Source organism: Rhinolophus hipposideros (genome assembly GCF_964194185.1).
Source record: "Rhinolophus hipposideros genome assembly, chromosome: 5".
NCBI lineage: Eukaryota > Metazoa > Chordata > Mammalia > Chiroptera > Rhinolophidae > Rhinolophus > Rhinolophus hipposideros.
This window is the reverse complement of record NC_138051.1, coordinates 39,606,406-39,626,405: the sequence shown is the minus strand read 5'-3', so window position 1 is coordinate 39,626,405 and position 20,000 is coordinate 39,606,406. Positions and strand designations below refer to the sequence as shown.

Sequence of the window (20,000 nt, the reverse complement as noted above, 5' to 3'; positions counted from 1 at the left end):
TTTGGCATTTCTGGACAGTATAACTATGAATATTATTGAACGTGTCCTGGTACATGAGAGAAGAATGCTTTTAGGGTATATACCTAGGAAAGCTGCTGGGTGACAGGGTGCACATATATTCAGCTTTACTTTATAATACAGAACTCTTTTTCCAAAGAACATTCCTGTCAGTCCTGTATGAGAGTCTAATATTTTATTTTTAAAGAATTTCTTCTTAGATATTCACTATGATAATCTTTCTTTCCTTCATGTAGATAGGTACTCAAAATTTGCTTCAAGTCAAAACACATTTGGAATCTAATTTATACTTTTTCCAATCTAGAAATAGTAGGTGGCATTGGTTTATTTTTATTCCCTTTTTGATCAGCTAATTTTTCTATTAACTTGAAAAGCAAAATTATAGCAATGCAAATGCTGTAACTCAATTTTTAATCATAATTGTAGAGTAATAATTTTTCCCTTGCTGACAAAAACATTTTTATATGAATTTAATAAGTAGTAGTTGTATAATAGGTTTAAATGCTAGGCCCTCATGCAAGCATGATCATTTCCTTTCATCAACATTCAGCAGTCCAGGGACTGTTTTGGACAGTATTATGTCTGTAAATGTGACTGTTTCTCGTTCTGTTGGTTAAGAAGCATGCAGAATGATGAGCTGCTATTTGTTGAGCACAGTGTGCCAGGCACTGTGATAAATAAGCACTTTACATTGTCACATATTATCCCTTTCACCCCTTAGATAGCCACTGTTGTTGTCCCTTTTTTATAGATGAGGATATTGAGGCACAGAGACGTTAAGTAATGGGCCCTACTACACAGCCAGGATTAGAATCTGGGTAGTCAGGTCTTAATCTCTATTTTGTCCCTGGAGTTAGAAGACAATAAACACACTGCAGCGCTATGTTAATTCCTCAATTAATACTCTTATAAGGGAGTTCTCTTCATTAAGTGTGATTTGTCTGATTTATGGTTTTGGAATTCTTATACAATTTTTTATCCACTTGCCTTTTGTGCCTTTTTTATTCTAACTTTCATTCTCTGTTTACTTCTCATTTCCTCTCATTTTTTTGCTATATTTGTATACGTGCAGCTATATGACGTTTAAGTTACATACAGTTGATGTCTCATTTTCAGCTGATTAATTAACTTCACCAAGTATCTATCTATTGAAAGACTGCAAAGTTCATGATTTTTTATTCTGGTAAAGGATATAATGTTCCTATATGGTCTTCATCTTCAAGAAATTTGTATATCCAGAGGATTGTCAGTGTTTACTTACTAATTTGTCGGCTATTTTCTTCTCAGTCTGTTTCTGTCTAGCACATGTTTCAAATGATTTTTCACCACATGTTATTTTACAAGTTGAATCTCCAGTTAGTGTGTTCTGTGCATATTTTGATCTTCTTTGGGTCTGTTTTGGCAATACCACGGATTTAGCATCATTGTCTGAATTCATTAGTCTGCTCTTTACTCCTTCTTTTAGGTTATTGAGGATTTTGCCAAGGAGGAATTTATTTAACTTCTCTCTTGCAGTATCTAGTTTTTTTACACCAAGATTATTTTTGAGTTATTAGTGTTAACTGAAAAAATGAGTCCCAAACAGTTATTTGACAGCATTGGTGCTGTAGCCAAACTACATTAATTTCTCAGATATAATCTGTGATGCGGAATCAAAAGGAACCTGTAGTTCAGGTGCAACTTTGAGAAATGATTGCCCCAACCAACGAAGCCTGGTGTGTTAGTTATCTATTGCTGCATAACAAGTAACCAAAAACTTGTGTTTTAAAACAGCATCTATTAGTTTCACAGTGTCCGTGGGTCAGGATTTGGGGTGTGACTCATTGGGAACTCTGTTCCAGCGTCAGTCACAGGCCGCAGTCAGCTCGGCTGTAGGCCCCACAGGGCTCACCTGAGGAAGGCTCTGTTTCCCAGAGCACTGAGGAGTACTGGCCTGATTCCGCTCCTGGTGGGCGGCTGGACTGAGGTCCTCAGTTCCTTGCTAGCTGTTGGTTGGTACCTATTATAAGTGGAATCATGTAATACTGCTAGCAGAGGCTGCCCTCAGTTCTTTGCCATGTGGGCCTTTCCTTGGGACAACGTGGCAGCTTTCGCCTTCAGAGCAAACAAGTGGGAAGAACCAGAGAAAGAATTTGAGCAAGGTAGATGTCACAGTGTTCCATCATACATGGGGAAGTGACATCCTTTCACTTTTGATGTGTTATATTCATTAGAGGCAAGTCTCTAAATCCGCCCATACTCAAAGGGAGAGAGGATCAGTAGTACAGATTGGGTTCATTGGGAGCCGTTTTAGAACCAGTTTTGTACACCCTGGTAGCTTAAAGGATTCTGGGCTTTTTAATTTTTTTTTAAAGTTTATTGGGGTAACAGTTGTTAGTAAGGATTCTGGGCTTTTATCCTAGGGTTCAATTCCTAATTGGAACAAGGGTTATTCTTAGATTTATTTCATTGTTCTGAAGGACTCTCCCCAGGACTCCACTTTGTTTCATGGTCTCTCCACCAGTAATTTAAAGTGAGATAGTGAAAGTTACTTGGCATTTGTAGTTATATGTCTGAGGGGTACCCAGTGGTCTTATTTAAAACTTAAACTTTTTTTTTTTTTACTGTGGTAAAATATACATAACATTAACCATTTTAAACATTTTTAAGTGTACAATTCAGTGGCATTAAGTACATTTACATTGTTGTGCAACTATTACCACCAACTATCTCCATGACTTTTTCATCTTCCTAAAATGAAACACTTTACCCATTAAATCTTAAATCCCCATTAAGCACTGTTACCCACTCCTTGCAGTTCCTGGCAACCACCAGGCAGAAACTGCTTTCTGTCTCTAAGAGTTTGACTCATCTAGGTACCTATTTTTAATGAAATCATGTATTTCACCTTTTGTGACTGGCTTCTTTCACTTAGCATAATGTCTTCAGGATTCATTCATGTTGTAACATGTGTAAGAATTTCCTTTCTTTTTAAGACTGAATAATGTGCCGTTGTATGTATATACTACATTCTGTTTATCCGTTTGTCACTTGGGATGGACACTTGGCTGCTTCCACCTCTTGGCTATTGTGAATAATATTGGTGTGAACATTGGTGTACAAGTATCTTTTCTCTCCCTCCTTTGAATTCTTTGGCGATATACTTGGAAGTAGAATTGCTCGATTATACTGTAGTTCTATATTTAATTTTTGAGGAACTTCCAATATTGTTTTCTACAGTGGCTGCACCATTTTATATTCCTGTCAGCAATGCACAGGGGTTCCAGTAATTCCACATCCTCGCCGACACTTATTTTCTGGTTTTGTTTTGTTTTTTTGTTTTACACTCTATTGAGTGTGAAGTGGTTTTGTAGTTATATCTGAGAGGTACCTAGTAGTGGATTTGCATTTCCCTAGTGGTTAATGATGTTGAGCATCTTTCCATGTGCTTATCGATCACTTCTATATTTTCTTTGGAGACATTCAAGTCCTTTGCCCATTTTTAAATCAGGTTGTTTGTTATTTTGTTACTGAGTTTTAGGAGTTCTGTATATATTTTGGATATTAACCCCTTATCAGATACATGATTTGCAGATATTTTCTTCCATTCCATGGGTTGCCTTTTCCCTCCGTTGATAATGTCCTTTTTGCACAAAAGTTTTAAATTTTGATAAAGTTCAATTTGTATTTTTTTCTTTTGTTTTGGTGTTATATCCAAGAAATTATTGCCAAATCCAATGTCATGAAGCTTTCCCTCCTCTATATTCTTCTCTTAGAGTTTTATAGTTTCAGTTCTTACATCAGTTCTTTGCTTCATTTTCAGTAAATGTTTGTATATGGTATAAAGTAAGGGTCCAGCTTCATTCTTTTGCATGTGGATGTCCAGTTTTCCCAACACCATTTGTTGAAAAGATTATCCTTCCCTATTGCATGGTCTTGGCATCCTTGTTAAAAATCATTTGACTGTATAGTGATGATTACAATTTTTCGCTTTTCAAAATAGTGTTTTTCTCCTTATTGTGAAAATACATGTTTATTATAATAAATTTACAGAAGAGGAATCGCCCCCAATAAAATAATCATATTATATAGAAATAACCATTGTTACTAGTTGGTAAATATCAGTTCATTTTTTTTTCTGTGTATAATTTATGTGTATACATTTTCAGTAGAAATGGGATCATATATATACATATATATATATATATATATATATGTATATATATATTCACATAGCATTATCAATAGCGTTGTCTTTGAGAAATCTCTCCTGGAGCCACTCTGTCCTGAAGGCTGGGGAGCATGACTTACTCATCTTAGTAGGCCCACAGTTTTTGGCAGGGGGCTCATCAGATGTTTGTTTATTGAAAGAATGTTTGGTAAAAGTTCATATTGCAGAATTTTTAAAAACTGTTTACTCATTCAGTAAACTTTGTATACCACGAATCAAGATTATTAGTAGGGAAAAACTGATTGAAATATAGATCTCTATAACATAATTTAGGCTCCGTCTCTTTGGTCTCAGGACCTCTTACAAATCTTAAAATTTATTGAGGACTCTAGTTTTTTTAAAAGTATATCTAATGTTATTTACTGAATTAAAATTAAAACCAATATTTTAAATGTATTTACTTTAAGATAATGAAACATAACATGTGAACTATTTTGCAAGACAGAAAAACATATTGATAAAATGAGTGGTATTGTTTCACATTTTTTCAAGTCTGCTCAGTGTCTGGCGTTGATAGAAGATCGCTGGCTTCTCATACTTCTGTGTTCAGATTTTGCAGTATGTTGCTTTGCTTGGAGTATATGAAGAAGATATGGCCTCATACAGATACACAGTTGGATAAGGGAGGAATGTTTTGTTAGCCTTTTCAGATAATTATAGATTTTCTTTTTATAAATTAAAATTTTTAAATTAATATATGGTAAGTGACTTTTTTGTTCTTCTGTGAGTTCTAGCACATGTATAGATTCATGTAACCTTCACTGTATCATCATAATAGTCGCAGTAGTTCATAAATATTCAATACCTCTAACACCCCCCCCCCAAACCCTTTCCTTTTATAAGTCATACCCTTACCCCATCTTTAACCATTGGCAACCACTGATCTATTCTCTGCCACTATAGTTTTTCTTTTTGAGAATGTCATGGAAATGTAATCATATACACATACCACATAACCTTTGGAGACTGGCAAGTAATATCAAACATCTTTTATGTATTTATTTACATGCAATCAGTATATCCTCTTTTGAAGTGACTGTCTTTTGCCTTGTTTTAAATTGGGCCATTTGTTTGTTCAGTGTTGAATTTTATATTTGTATGTTTGGAATCAAACCCTTGATTGAATATTGTGATTTGCAAACATTTTCTCCCAGTTTGTAGCTTGTTTTTTCATTTTCTTAAGTGTCTTTCACAGAATTAAGGGTTTTAATTTTGGTGAATTTCATTTTACCAGTTTTTTTTTCTTTTGTGAATTGTGCTTTAGGTATGATGTCCAAAACTCTTTACATGAGATTTGCTCATAAATTTTTTTCTAAAAGTTTTATATTTTACATTTAGATCTGTGTGTGAGGTGAGATTGAAGTTCAGTTTTTTACATACGGCTGTATAATTGTTCCAACACTGTGTATTTGTACTGTCTTTTCTACATTGAATGGCCTTTGCATCTTTGTCAAATATCAGAATAGGCAAATCTGTAGAGACCAAATAGATTAGTGGTTGCTAGGAGCAGGGGAAGGAGGGAATAGAGAGTAACAGCTAATAAGTATGGGGTTCTTTTTGAGTTGGTAAAAATGTTGTGGAATTAGATAGTGGTGATGATTATACAGCCTTGTGAATGTACTACTGAATTGTACTTGTATAATTTAAAATGATGAACTCTACTGTATGTGAATTCTAAACTTTTAAAAAGCTAAAAATTTAATTGGCTTATTTGTGTGGGTATATTTCTGGACTCTATTTCTTTTATCTATATGTCTGTCCTTTTGCCAAAAGCACACTAGCTGGATCACTGTAACGATATAGTAAGCCTTAAAATCATGTAGTGTGATGCCTCTAATTTTATTATTATTTTTCAAAAATGTTTTGGATGTTTTGGTACGTGTGTCTAGCCACAAAAATTTTAGAATCAGCTTGTCTATATAAAGACTTTTGCTTGGATTTCAATTGAAATTTGGCTAAATATTGAACCAGTCTTGCTTGTTCAGGATAAATCACATGGGGTTGGAGTGTATTATTCTTTTTATGCATCGGCTGGATTTAATGGCTAATATTTTGTTGAGAGTTTTTCTATCTATGTTCATGAGGGAGATTAGTTTATTTTCTTGTATGGTCGTTTTTTAAAAAGAATAAAATTTCTAAACTTGGTGTTACTTCCCCTCCCCAGCTTTATGACTGGTTTTGATATCAGGGTAATGCTGGCCTCATAAATTGAGTTGGTAAGCGTCTTCTCTCCTATGTCTGAAAGAGATTGTGTAGATTTGTTTTATTTTTTCTTTAAATATTTGGTAGAATTTGCCAATGGGGGGAAAATATCTCTGGAACCAGAGATTCTTTTGTAGGAAGGTTTTAAATTATGGGCTCAATTTCTTTTTTCTTTTTTAAAAATTTATTGAGTACATACTGTGTGATATCCCATGTTTGCTTGCTTGTTTGTTTGTGTTTTAAAGTTTTATTGGGGAATATTGGTGAACAGTGTGTTTCTCCAGGGCCCATCAGCTCCAAGTCATTGTCCTTCAATCTAGTTGCAGAGGGAACAGCTCAGCTCCAAGTCCAGTTGCTATTTTCAATCTTTAGTTGCAGGGGGCGCAGCCCACCATCCTATGCAGGAATTGAACTGGCAACCTTGTTGTTGGGAGCTCGGGCTCTAACCAGCTGAGCCATCCAGCTGCTCCATGGGTTCGATTTCTTTAATAGGATTATTCAGGCTATTCCTTTCATCTTGGGTAAATTATTGTGTTTGTGGTTTTTGAGGTATTGGTCCACTATTGTCCAGTTTATGTGCATAGTGTTGGTCATATTTCCTTAAATATACTTTCAATGTCTGTGAAGTCTATAGTGATAACCGTGGTTTCATTCCTAATATGGATAATTTGTGTATTCTCTTTTTTCTTTTGCCAGTTTTCCTAGAAGTTTATGGATTTTCTTGATCTTTACAAAGAACCAACTTTTGATTTCACTGATTTTTTTTCCCTTATGTTTTTCTATTTTTAATTTCATTGACTTCTCTTTATATTTCTTTTCTTTTTTTTTTTTTTTTAGCTTTGTAAGGTAGAAGCTTAGGTGATTAATTTCAAACATTTTCTCATTTTAAATATAAGCTTTCAATGCTATAGTTTTTCCTCCTGTATTCTGCTGTAGTTGCATCCCACAAATCTTTTATGTTGTATTTTAAATTTTGTTTAATTAAAAATATTTTTTAATTTGCCTAGAGACTTTCTCTTAGGGTTATTTAGAACAGGCATTGTCAATTTTTCTCTTAAAAGTCTAAATAGTAAATATGATAGGCCAGAATGCCATACTCAGTTGAAATTACTTAACTCTGCCTACTAGTACGAAAGCAGTCATAGACAATACGTAACTGAATGGGCGTGTTTTTAATTAAATGTTATTTACAAAAATAGGCACCAGCCCTGAAGTTTTTGTTTAATTTCCAAGTGTTTGTAGAGTTTCCTATTATCTTGCTGCTATTGATTTTTAGCTAATACCATTATGATTAGAGAACATACTATGTATGATTTCATTTAAATTTGTTAAGGTTTGTTTTGTGACCTAGGATATGATATGGTCTGTCTTGGTATACTGTTCCATGTACACTTAAGAATGTGTATGCTTTTGTTGGGTGGAGTGTTCTATAAATCTCATTAGTTTCCATTGGTTGATGGTTGCATTCTGATTCAATTCTCTGATAACAACTGGATATCCTACAATTCAATTCAGGTCTGACATTAACTGTTTAGAGTTAGTGAAGACACTACAGGTGAAGGGGCTCAGTCCCATAAGACTGCCTCCACCGCAGATTTTAGCCATAAGTCCTGGGTGTCCCCAAGCCACCTTACCTGGCTGGCTACAAATTTGGGGCTTCCCAGAGGTTCGGTCATTTGCTAGAACGACTCAAAGAAATCATGACAATGCTATACTTAATGATTACCATTTTATTACAAAGGAGACAAATGAACAGCCAGAGGAAGGGGTATATATGGCATGTCCGTAAAGTTTCCAAGCATAAGAGGCTTTGTTTTTGTGGATTAAGGGTGTGCCACCCTCTCAGTACATCAATATGTTCACCAACCCAGAACCTCCCTGAGCCTGTTGTTTAGAGTTTTTAATACTAACATTTCATTGCATGGGCATGAGTGATTAAATCTTTGGCTATGTTCATTGAACTCTGCAGCCCTGCTCTCTCTGGAAGTTGGAGTTTGGAAGGTGGGGCTGAAAGTTCCAACCCTCTGATCTTACATGGTTGGTCTTTCTGGTGACTAGCTGCCATTCTGAATTGCTGCCATTCTGAATTGATTTAGGCATTGATTTAGGTGACCGGCCAGGAGTCACCTCATCAACGTAACAGACATTCTTATCATTCAGGAAATGCCGCTGTCAGGGACTGGAGATAAATCTATAAATGTAAAGAATTATAGAGCAAATACAAAGACCAAATATTTTTTTTTAATATGCCACTGTATTATTGTTCAGTTCTTCTATAGTCTTGCCGATTTCCTACTTATTTTTTTGAGACAGGAGTGAGACGTCTCCAATTATAATTACGGATTTGTCTATTTCTCCTTTCAGTTTAATTGTTATTTTATTTATTTTGATGCTGTTTTTTAGTTGAATACAGATTTATAATTTCTTTGTAAATTGGCCCTTCTGTGATTATGTGATGGGCCCCCTTTATCTCTGTGGATTTTCTTTGCTCTGAAGTCTACATTGTTTGATATTATTATAGGTACTCTAAATTTGTTTTGATTACTGTTTATATGGTATACCTATTTCCATTCCTTGATTTTTAAATTTACAAATAAGTTTATAATGATATTTATACAATAAAAACACATCACACCAAACTCAAGTTATACAAAGAAACTGATGTGTAATATTTTAGAAAGCAGTATAGACAGGCAAAAATTTAAAGATTTAATAAAGAGCTAAATATCTAATAGATAACTTTACTTATTTTAAATTTCACTTTGTTACCCACATTGAATTGTAATTGAACAATGACTGTCTTTTCAGGAGATCCTGTACTGGAAATTCTGGAAACTGGTGAATTATACGTGGATGAATTCAAAGTTAATGATGTATTTCCATGTGCTACCTAACGTTGTAGTACCTAATATGAAGTCACATTCAGTCTGCTTTGAAGCAAAATAACGTAATTTAATTTTTTTGTCAGGCTACAGAAATGTCACCAGCATTTTGCTGATGCATGCAAGATGTGTCAGGATTAAACTACTATTTAGAGAATAAAGAGAACCGGAGCAGAAGTGGGAATCCCTTTGCTTTTCACCTACATATATCATTTTCGAAGTGACTTTATTGTAGAAATCATATTCATCTTGAGTTTATTTTGTATATGGCATGACAAGGTGGTCCCACTTCATTTTTTTGCATGTATTTGTCCAATTTTCCCAACACCATTTATGGAAGAGACTATCTTTTCCTTATTATATATTCTTGCCTCCTTTGTCATAGATTAATTGTCCATATAAGTGTGGGTTAATTTCTGGGATTTCTATTCTGTTCTATTGATCTGTGTGTTTGTTTTGTGCCAGTACTATACTGTTTTGATTACTATAACTTTGTAGTATAGTTTGAAATCGGGGAGTGTGATACCTCCAGCTTTGTTCTTTCTGAAGATTGCCTTGGCTATTGTGGATCTTCTACGATTCCATATAACTTTTAGGATTATTTGTCTAGTTCTTTGAAAAACACGATGGTATTTTGGTAGGGATTGCATTGAATCTGTAGATTGTTTTAGGTAGAATGGGCATTTTAACTATATTGATTGTTCCAATCCATTAGCACAATATAGTCTTCCATTTATTTATGTCCCCTTCAATTTCTTTTCATCAATGTCATATAGTGTTCGGAGGGTAGATATTTCCCCTCCTTGGTTAAATTTATTCCGAGGTATTCTTTTTGACGTAGTTTGTACATGGAATTGTTTTCTTAATTTCTCTGATAGTTCATTGGTAGTGTATAAAAATGATACAGATTTCTGAATATTAAGTTTGTTTCTTACAATTTTACTGAATTTATTCCAAAAGTTTTTTGGTGGTCTTTAGGGTCTTCTATATATAGTATATCGTCTGCAGATAGTGACAGTTTTACTTCTTCCTTTCCAATTTGAATACCCTTTCGTTTTCTTGTCTAATTGCTATGAGTAAGACTTCCAGTACTACCGGGGGTGACAAAAAAATGTATACACATTTAAGAGATGTTATCTATGGTCAAGCGGTAGTTTGATGTAATCGGAAGTGTCTGGATTCTGATGGTCACCACTTGGAGCACCTGTTTAATTTCAGAAGTCAAACGTGACTTGTATTCATCTTTTGTTATTGGTATTTATTGAGTTATGACAATACGGTTTTTTCCTTTCTTAAAATTTGTGTATATTTTTTCGGCACCCTATATATATTGAATAAAAGTGGTAAGAATGGGCATCCTTGTCTTATTCTTGATCTTAGGGTAAAGCTTTAAGCTTTTCACCATTGAATATGATGTTAGCTGTGGATTTGTCATACATGGCCTTTATTTATTATGTTGAGGTTATGTTTCCTCTATACCCATTTGTTGAGAGTTTTAGTCATAAATGGATGTTGACTTTTGTTGAATGCTTTTTCTGCATCTACTGAGATGATCACATGACTTTTATCCTTTGTTTTGTTAAAATGGTGTGTTACATTGGTTGCTATGTACATACTGATTCATCCTTGCATCCCTGGAATAAATCCCACTTAATCACGGGGTATGATCCTTTTAATGTGTTATTGTTGAATTCGTTTTGTTAATATTTTGTTGCGAATCGTTGCATCTATGTTCATCCGAGATATTGGTCTACAATTTTATTTTTTTGTAGTGTGTTTGTATGGTTTTGTTATCAGGGTAATGCTGGTCTCATAGGATGAGTTTGGAAGCATTCCTTCCCCCTTGAACTTTTGGAATAGTTTGAGAAAGATAGGTAAATGTTTGGTAGACTTCACCTGTAAAGCCGTCTGGTCCTGAACTGTTGTTTTTTGGGAGTTTTTTGATTACTGATTCAATTTTGTTACTAGTAGTTCGTCTGTTGATATTTTCTGTTTCTTCTAGATTCAACCTTGGAAGATTATGTGTTTCTAGGAATTTATCCATTTCTTCTAGTTGTCCAGTTTCTTGGTGTATAATTGTTCATAGTATTCTCTTATGATCCTTTGTATTTCTCTGTTGTCAGTTGTAACTTCTCTTTCATTTCTAATTTTATTTATTTGGGCCTACTCTTTTTCTTGATGAGTCTGGTTAAAGGTTTATCAGTTTTGTTTATCTTTTTAAAAAACTAGCTTTTAGTTTCATTGATCTCTCTATTGTGTTTTTAGTCTGTTTCATTTATTACTCTGATTTTTATTTCCTTCTGTCTACTCACTTCAGGCTTTTTTGTTGTTGTTCTTTTTCTAGTTCCTTTAGGTAGGTATAAGGTTAGATTGTTTATATGAAATTTTTCTTGTTTCTGTATCACTATAAACTTCCATCTTAGAATTGCTTTTGCAGTGTCCCATAGATTTTGGACCATTGTGTTACATTTTCATTTGTCTCAAGGTATTTTTTATTTCCTTTTCTGATTTCTTCCTTAACCCATTTGTTGTTTAGTAGCATGTTGTTTAGCCTCCAGTTTTCATTTTGAAATTAATTTCTAGTTTCATACCATTTTAGTCAGAAAAGATGCTTCATATAATTTCAGTCTTCTTAAATTTACTAAGACTTGTTTTGTGGTCTAACATGTGATCTGTTCTGAAGACTGTTCCATGTGCATTTGAAAAGAAGATGTATCCTGCTGTTTTTAGATGGAATGTTCTATAAATATCTATTAGGTCTATCTGATCTAATGTGTTAAGGCCATGTTTCCTTGTCGATTTTAAGACTGGATGATCTATCCATTGATGTAAGCGGGGTGTTAAAGTTCCATACTATTACTGTATTACTGTCAATCTTTCCATTTATGTCTCAATATTTTGTTTATGTATTCAGGTGCTTCTGTGTTGGATGCATATTGGTAGATGTTTACAAGTGTTATATACTCTTGTTGGAATGATCCCTTTTCATTATATAATGTCCTTCTTTGTCTCTTTTTACAGTCCTTATTTTAAAGTCTATTTTGTCTGATGTAAGTATTGCTACCCCAACTTTCTTTTCATTTCCATTTGCATGAAATATCTTTTTACATCCTTCACTTTGTTTGTGTGTGTCTTTAGATCTTAAGGGAGTGTCTTGTAGACAGTATAAATATAGGTCTTTGTTTTTTTTTTTTTTTAATCTGTTCAGCCACCCTGTCTTTCGATTGGAACATGTAGTCCATTTACATTTAAAGTAATTATTGATAGGTATGTACTTACTGCCATTTTATTAATTATTTTCTGGGTGATTTTGTAGTTCTTCTCTGTTCCTTTCTTCTCTTGCTTTCCCCCTGTACCTTGATGACTTTCTTTAGTGTTATGTTTGGATTCCTTTCTCTTTATTTTTGTGTATCACAGGTTTTTGGTTTATGATTACCATGAGATTCATATGTAACAACTTATGTTTATAGCAGTCTATTTTATGTTGATGGTCACTTAAGTTCGAACCCCGTCTAAGAGCACCAGATACTGTGTTTCCCTGAAAATACGACCTAGCCGGACAGTTGGTTCTAATGCGTCTTTCGGGGCAAAAATTAATATAAGACCGGGTCTTATGTAATATGTTATATAAGACCCGGTCTTATATTATAGTAAGATAAGACTGGCTTTTATATTAATTTTTGCTCCAAAAGACACATTAGAGCTGATTGTCCGGCTAGGTCTTATTTTCCGGGAAATATGGTATTTGCTCATTACCCACGCCCGACATTTTATGTTTTTGACATCATATTTTATATTTATTTTCTGTGCATACTCATATACCCCTTAATTAATTATTGTAGATATAAGTGATTTTACTACTTTTGTCCTTTAACCTTCATACTAGCTTTATAAGTGACTGGGTCACTAATTTTACTAAATGTTTGCCTTTACCAGTGAGTTTTTTCTTTCCTATATTTTCTTATTTTTAGTTTTGCAGGCCATTTATATTTAAAGAAATTATAGATATATTTAGATTTAGGTCAGCCATTTTACTATTTGTTTTATGTTTATGCCCCCTGTTTTTATTCTTTTATTTCTCCTTTCCTACGTTCTTTTGGATTATTCTGACATGTTTTGATGTACTACTTTTTTCTTTTCATTATGTTTTTCTTTCTTTTTTTCTTTTTTTGTGTAGCTATTTTAAGCAATTGCTCTAGGGATTGCCTACCTAATTTTTCACTCTATTAAAATTATTATATTACCACTCTAAGTGGAATGCAGAAACCTAATCACCATTATATAGGTCTCTAACATTCCACCTTTTTGTTGTAGTAGTTTTATAAAGTATATCTGTATACATTGAAAATCCTTTTAGTGTTATAATTTTTGTTCTTAACTGTCAGGCATTTCTTAAAGAATGTAAAAGGAGGTTAGTCTGTTATATTTACCTAGATTTCTGTTGCTCTTCCTTCATTCCTGTTATTCCCAGTTTTCCTCTGTTCCGTTCCATTTCTTCTTCAGAAGAAATTTCTTCTCTAGAAAAAATTCTAGGTAATTTCATAATTCTATCATTTCTTCTGCATTTATTAGCTGTGGTCATTCTCTAGGAAAAGTTGCCCTCATCATCTAATTCTTTCACAGCAGCTCTGCTAATAACACACAATCTTAATTTTCCATTATCTGAGAGTGTCCTTATCCTTGAAGGGTATTCTCTCTGGATACAGAATTCTGAGCTGACAATGCTTTTTTCTTTTAGTCATTAAAAATGTTTTTCTGTTTTTTGCTAGCTGTTGCCTTAGCTTGATATATACCTTGTTTCTTGTGATACGTAATGTAAGCTTTTTTATTTCCTATGCATTTATTTGTTGGAGAAACTAGATATATTGTCCTTCAGGATATTCAGCAGCATGGATTTAGCTTATGGTATCCTCATCTTGACATTTAACATGTGCTTCTAGTCCCCTTATTTTTGTAAACTGATATTTAAATCTAGCAGCTTGATTACATCTAGGCTCTTTTAGAAGAGGCAGGAGGCTTTATAGATGGTACTGAGTAAATGTTGTTGCATCATAACAGGAAGCATTTATGTTTCATTATCCTTTTTAGCGATGTTAAGATTGATCAGTGGGTTCAGCTTGATCCATATTTTTTTTTTTTCAGCTTGATCCATATTAAAGTTCCCCATCCACATCCACCATATGTTTTTAGCAGCCTTTGGTGGTCATTGCCTAGATTTATTATTTAACCCCAGGGATTTTTGAATTCCTAATTCTAGGTGATTTCCTAATTCTGTCATTTCTTTTTCCACATTTATTAGCTGTGATTATTCTCTAGGGAAAAAGTGTCTCTCATCATCTCTTTGTTTCTCTGAATTACTGTTCATACCAGAAAGGCAGTATAAATTCTTGATCATTTCTATTTATTTACCAGTTTTCAGGATAAATAGTTGTGTCCTAGCAACTTTGAGAATTGACCAAAGCGGTATTTTCTTTTTTGAGTGTCATTATGAGCTCATGGGTGTTTATATTTTTCTTATTTTCCAATCATTGCAGTCACCATTTGTGTATAAGCTCAAATTGTTTCATCTTTGGCAAGTAGGAATCCTTTCGGTTGTCTCTGATTTCCTATTGATTTGCCTGCAGGAGTACTGTTAACATTTTTGCTTTCTTATTTGACAAGACATCCCATATTTTCTTTGTGTACAGTTTCCTGTGCCAGACCTGGAACAAGCCATTTCTCTGATTTTTTTTTTTTCAAGTGGGAAATGATGTTCAGAGTCTACAGTCTGGAGGCTGGGGTGCTCATTGTTACTGGGTTATTGTTGCTTTTAGGCCTTTTCAGGCCAATCCTCGTGCCAAATTATTTACCATAATTTCTTGATTGATACTTGTTATGTAGTTGATTCTTAAGGGCATTTCCTGGGAACAACCTTGAAAGCTGGAACAAGCAACTTTCAAGGGCATTAGCCTTGAAAGTTGGTTTGAGGGAACAGAACTTTCTTGGCTCACATTTTGTTGCCTTGGGTATTTAAGTGTATAATTCCATTGTCTACTAACATAAGCTGTTTGTGCCAATGTTTGTCATCAGTCTGATTTTCTTTCCATTATAAGTAATTTGGACTTTCTGCACGGATGCCCAATGAATTTTTTCCCCCTTTAAAACCTGCTAGTTTTATTAGACTGTGTCTTGGTATTGAACTTCTCAGTTGTTTTCTTAGGTATGTGGTAACATGCAGATTTAGCCTTTTGTATATTTACAAAAAATTTTCTTGAATTATAGTGGCTAATATTTGTTCTGTTTCATCGCTTTTTCTTTTGGGGGGCTTTCTATGATAATCTATTTGTATTTGTCTTTTATTTATCTCTTTCAATTTTTGAATTTCTTAAATTTTTCATTTTCATTTTTCTCTTTTGTTTTTTCTCACTTATTTATATGGTATCTTGTCTTATATCCCTTGTAGTTGAGCCTTCATTTCTTTTTCTTTCATTTAGGACTCTTTTCTGAGTTCATTCAGGTTTCTTTTATGTCTTCCTGTTGCCTAGCTCTCTCATTTAAGAGCTTTTCTAATTATCATTTATCTTGTTTTAAAGCTTCTTTTTCTTACTTTTCTTTGGTTTATCTTCTAAGATTGGGTTATGGTTTTCATCTCCTTTAGGCCATATATTCTGCTGTATCTTCTTTTTCTACAGGTGTACTGTTCATGTGATTGATATCCTCTTTTTCTTATCATTGTATTGGGTTTGATGAATAGCCCTTTTCTGTGGCTCATGGTTATTTCCTGTGCATTTTAAGTGCATTATGTAACATTAAAATTTTATTAGCTCTGATGATGATAAGCTCTAACTTACAACCTATTAAACTGTAAGCTGTTGTAAATTAGGTACCATATCATTTTCTTTAGCAATATGTTGTAGTTAGGAAAGTGGTCTGTCTGGGTCACCTGCTTTTGACACCATGCTTTTTCTATAGTCTAGCAGTCTCAGCTATTGTGAATTATATCTGTGTCATAATGTAATGTTTTTGTAATGTCTAGCTGTTTCACTGGGTATTTGTAATGGAAAGATAAATATTTTAAAAAAGTATACACTGAACAGATTTTGAAAGTGAGTTTGTTAGTTTCCCCCTCCCCCTTCCAACAAAGCAACCTAATTAATGTATAGGATTAGTAATGCTACTTGTTGCTAGAATGTTTGTGTTAATTAGTTAGCCCTGATATGCCACTGCTGTTTCTTTTGTTTTAGGTTAAATGGAAACCACCCTTGGGAGCTGGATGCTTGTGTAGCCGTTCTGTCACGTCAGTGAATTGCAATGAGTGGAGGAGGAGAGCAGCCAGATATCCTCAGTGTTGGAATTCTGGTCAAAGAAAGATGGAAAGTGGTGAGTATACATCTTTGGAGTGGGGGGTGGCGGGGGGAAGGGGAGAAAGGGAGAGAATGAGAACACTTTTGATAATTTTTGGTGTCTTGATTAAAAAAAGCATTTCATTGGAAAATAACACATATTGCTTGCTATAAAGCAGTTATTTTCAGTTTTTTCCCTATGATTAAATTTGGTTTATACCCAAATTCTAATTCTTGCTTCATGTAGTAGTAAATTGTCCTAACCTCTGAGAACTAAGATTGAGTAAGGTAAATAAAAGTATACTTAGGGAAAAAACAAATAAAAAAATAGAGTACCGTAAACTGCTTTCTTTTTTATTTTTTAACTTTTTATTAAGAAAAATTATAAGTATACATAAAAATAGTGATACTTATATAATGAACCTCCATGTACTCATGCCCCAGCTTAAATATTTATCAAGTTATGGTCAATCTTGTTTTATCTCTTTAACCTCACTCCCAAAATATATATTTTTTAGCTTTTTATTTATTTTAAGTGTGTTTTTCCAGAACCCATCAGCTCCAAGTCAAGTAGTTGTTTCAAGGTAGTTATGGAGGGTGCAGCTCACACAGGCCCATGTGGCGATCGAACCGGCAACCCTGGTGTTACGAGCATCGCACTCTGACCAACTGAGCTAACTGGCCGCCCCCCAAAATATTTTTAAACATTTCCCCTTAGCATTTTTCTATACATACTTCGGTATGTATCTCTGAAAGATAAAGACTTCTCTTTAAAACACAATCATAATATCATCACACCTAAAAAAGTAATAATTTCTTAATATTATTAAGTATTGGCTTTTACATTTCCCTGTTTGTTTTTAAGTTATTTTTAACAGTTTAAATCAAATCCAAATAAAGTCTGGATATTATAATTGGGTGACATCAGGTAAGTATTTTTAAGCTTCTAGGTATTTTTTTGTCTATCTTGTTTTCCCTTACAATTTATTTGTTGGAGAAACTAGGCCATTTGTCTGTAGAATTTCCTATAGTTTGGGTTTTTCTGATTGCTTCTATGTGGTGTTAACATGTTCCTCTGTCATGTATTTTATATAAATTGTTATAAATGTTCTCTATTAGGTCTGACTTCAGTTCTAATCTGAGGCGGGGGCATTTTTTTCATAAAGGGTATTGTGAACTTTCGATAGGAGGCACATAATGTGTTATCTTTTGTGGTGTTACTATTGTGGACCATTGGCTAGGTCTGTTATTCATTTGGGATTGCAGATTAGTGATCTTTCTCAACTATTTGATTACCCTGAGATATAACTTGATTAAGAAAACAGAATAAATACTTGATTCTTTTTTCTTAATTTACCAGTTTTCAAAATAATGAATTGATTCTTTGCCATTATCCAAAAGTGACCAATGGAATTTTTAAAAATGTGATTCACAATTCATGAGTTTAAACACATTTAATGTGTTTTAGTCCGTTGTAGTTTTTATCCTTATTGATACTCAAATTGTCTCATTTAACTAAGGGGACACCCTTCAAGTTGTCTCCTGAATTCCTTTAACATGATCCTAATAGTCTTTTTTTTTTTTTAATTTTTTAAATTGGGGAATATTGGGAAACAATGTGCTTCTCCAAGGCCCATCAGCTCCAAGTAGTTGTCCTTCAATCTAGTTGTGGAGGGTGCGGCTCAGCTCCAAGTCCAGTCGCTGTTTTTAATCTGAGTTGCAGGGGGCGCAGCCCACCATCTCATGTGGGAATTGAACCAGCAACCTTGTTGTTGAGAACTTGTGCTCTAACCAACTGAGCCATCCGGCTGCTCCTCTAATAGTCTTTTGATGGCTTCCTTGCCATAGACTTATCAGCCATCTCTCCTCTTCTTAAAGTAGCTATTTTTGTTTTGGATAGATTTAAATATATTTTATTGCTACCTAGTCTTTTGTTATCCAAAGTTTTTTTTTTCTTTTACCAGGTTTAGCAAAGCTATTTCTGTGGTTTCCTTAATCTATCAATAGATTGGAAAAAGAAAATTCTTCATTTTGAAGTAAAAATTTTGTTTCTGTGGTAGTGTTTTACTGATTAGGCAAATCAATAGGTTTAGAAAATTTACTTGAGTAAACATAAGAGAAGAACCATAATCATCATGGACTGGTGTAGGGCGTTTCCAACAATTGGTAATCTTTTATATAAGTTAGGAATGAGTGTTGCTTTGTGAGAACTTTGTATTAAGTGCTGCCATAAAGGTTGGCTGTTCTCCAGTAGACATATCACAAAGTGGCAAATGAAGTTATGCCTGGTTTAGTTGCCCTGTCCTGATACTTAGAGCTAATATATATGTGGAACATGTCCCCCAAATATTTGAGGCATAGTGACATTTTCAGTTAGAAACCACAGGCTCATTGGTAAGAATGGTGTTTTGGTTACCTACTGTTGTATGACAAACTACATGAAAACTTAAAGGCTTAGAATAATCAGTTATTTTGCTCACAGTTTTGTGGGTTAGGAATTTGAGAAGAGTTTGCCTGGGTGGTTTGTCTCTTAGTCATGTGGCACTAGCAGGTTTGGGTGGTTTGGAGGATTCATCCCAGATGGCTCATTTGATGTCTTGGGGATCCTTAGTTCCCTCAACCCCCAACCTGGTGCCTCATTTTCTAGAACTGCTTCACAGAACTGTGGCTTCTGAGGAGGCCATGGTGACTGGCTCTCTCTTGAGAGACAGGAAACAGAAGCCCTAAGGCTGGTTGAGGGCTATTATCAGAATTTGTGCAGTGTTACTTTTCCATGTTCTGTTGGTTAAAGCAGTCGTAAGATTCACACAGATTTAAGGGGGTGGGGGAATGGACTCTCCCTCTTATTGGGGGAGTGGCAAAGTCACCCTGAAAAAGAGCAAAAAAGATTGGGTGATACTGTGGTCATCTTTAGAAAACACACTCTGCCACAGGCCTTACCTTTATTTTTTTCCCTAATCTACATACCCCCATCATACTAAACTGCCTCTGTCTCTTTGCCTCATAAGCATTGATATGTTAGCACTTTGTCAAGCTCAATAAAAAATTAATGCTCTCCTGTTGTTCAGATGACATTATAGGAGTAGACCAAGGACAAAAATCATTGACTTCAGCCTAGATTTTTTGTTCCATCATTTGGTAAGGTTTTTTTTGTGGAGGTAAAACATGAAGTCACCTCTCATCACAGTCTATAGTTAGAAAGATGTCCCTTTGATAATGTTTATGAGTTTTTAAAGTTATACTAGGCTTTGGTTAATGAACAAAATATAAAGATTCATAAGTACCAATCAGGGCCCAATGTAGAGTAATTTATTTAACTGAAATTAAGTTCTGGAACTTTTTTTTAATCTCCAAATCATCCCAGAG

The 20,000-nt window shown here is 34.2% G+C and overlaps 1 protein-coding gene across 1 annotated transcript in view; it reads left to right on the top strand.

Annotated features, from left to right (window-relative positions):
• TTBK2 (tau tubulin kinase 2) overlaps positions 1-20,000 on the top strand; it is a 131,063-nt gene that overhangs the window by 10,878 nt on the left and 100,185 nt on the right. The window contains exon 2 of the mRNA XM_081049240.1: positions 16,536-16,671. Coding sequence (XP_080905366.1) covers positions 16,603-16,671 — 69 coding nt within the window. The 5' untranslated portion in view covers positions 16,536-16,602. The remainder of the gene's footprint in view (positions 1-16,535; positions 16,672-20,000) is intronic.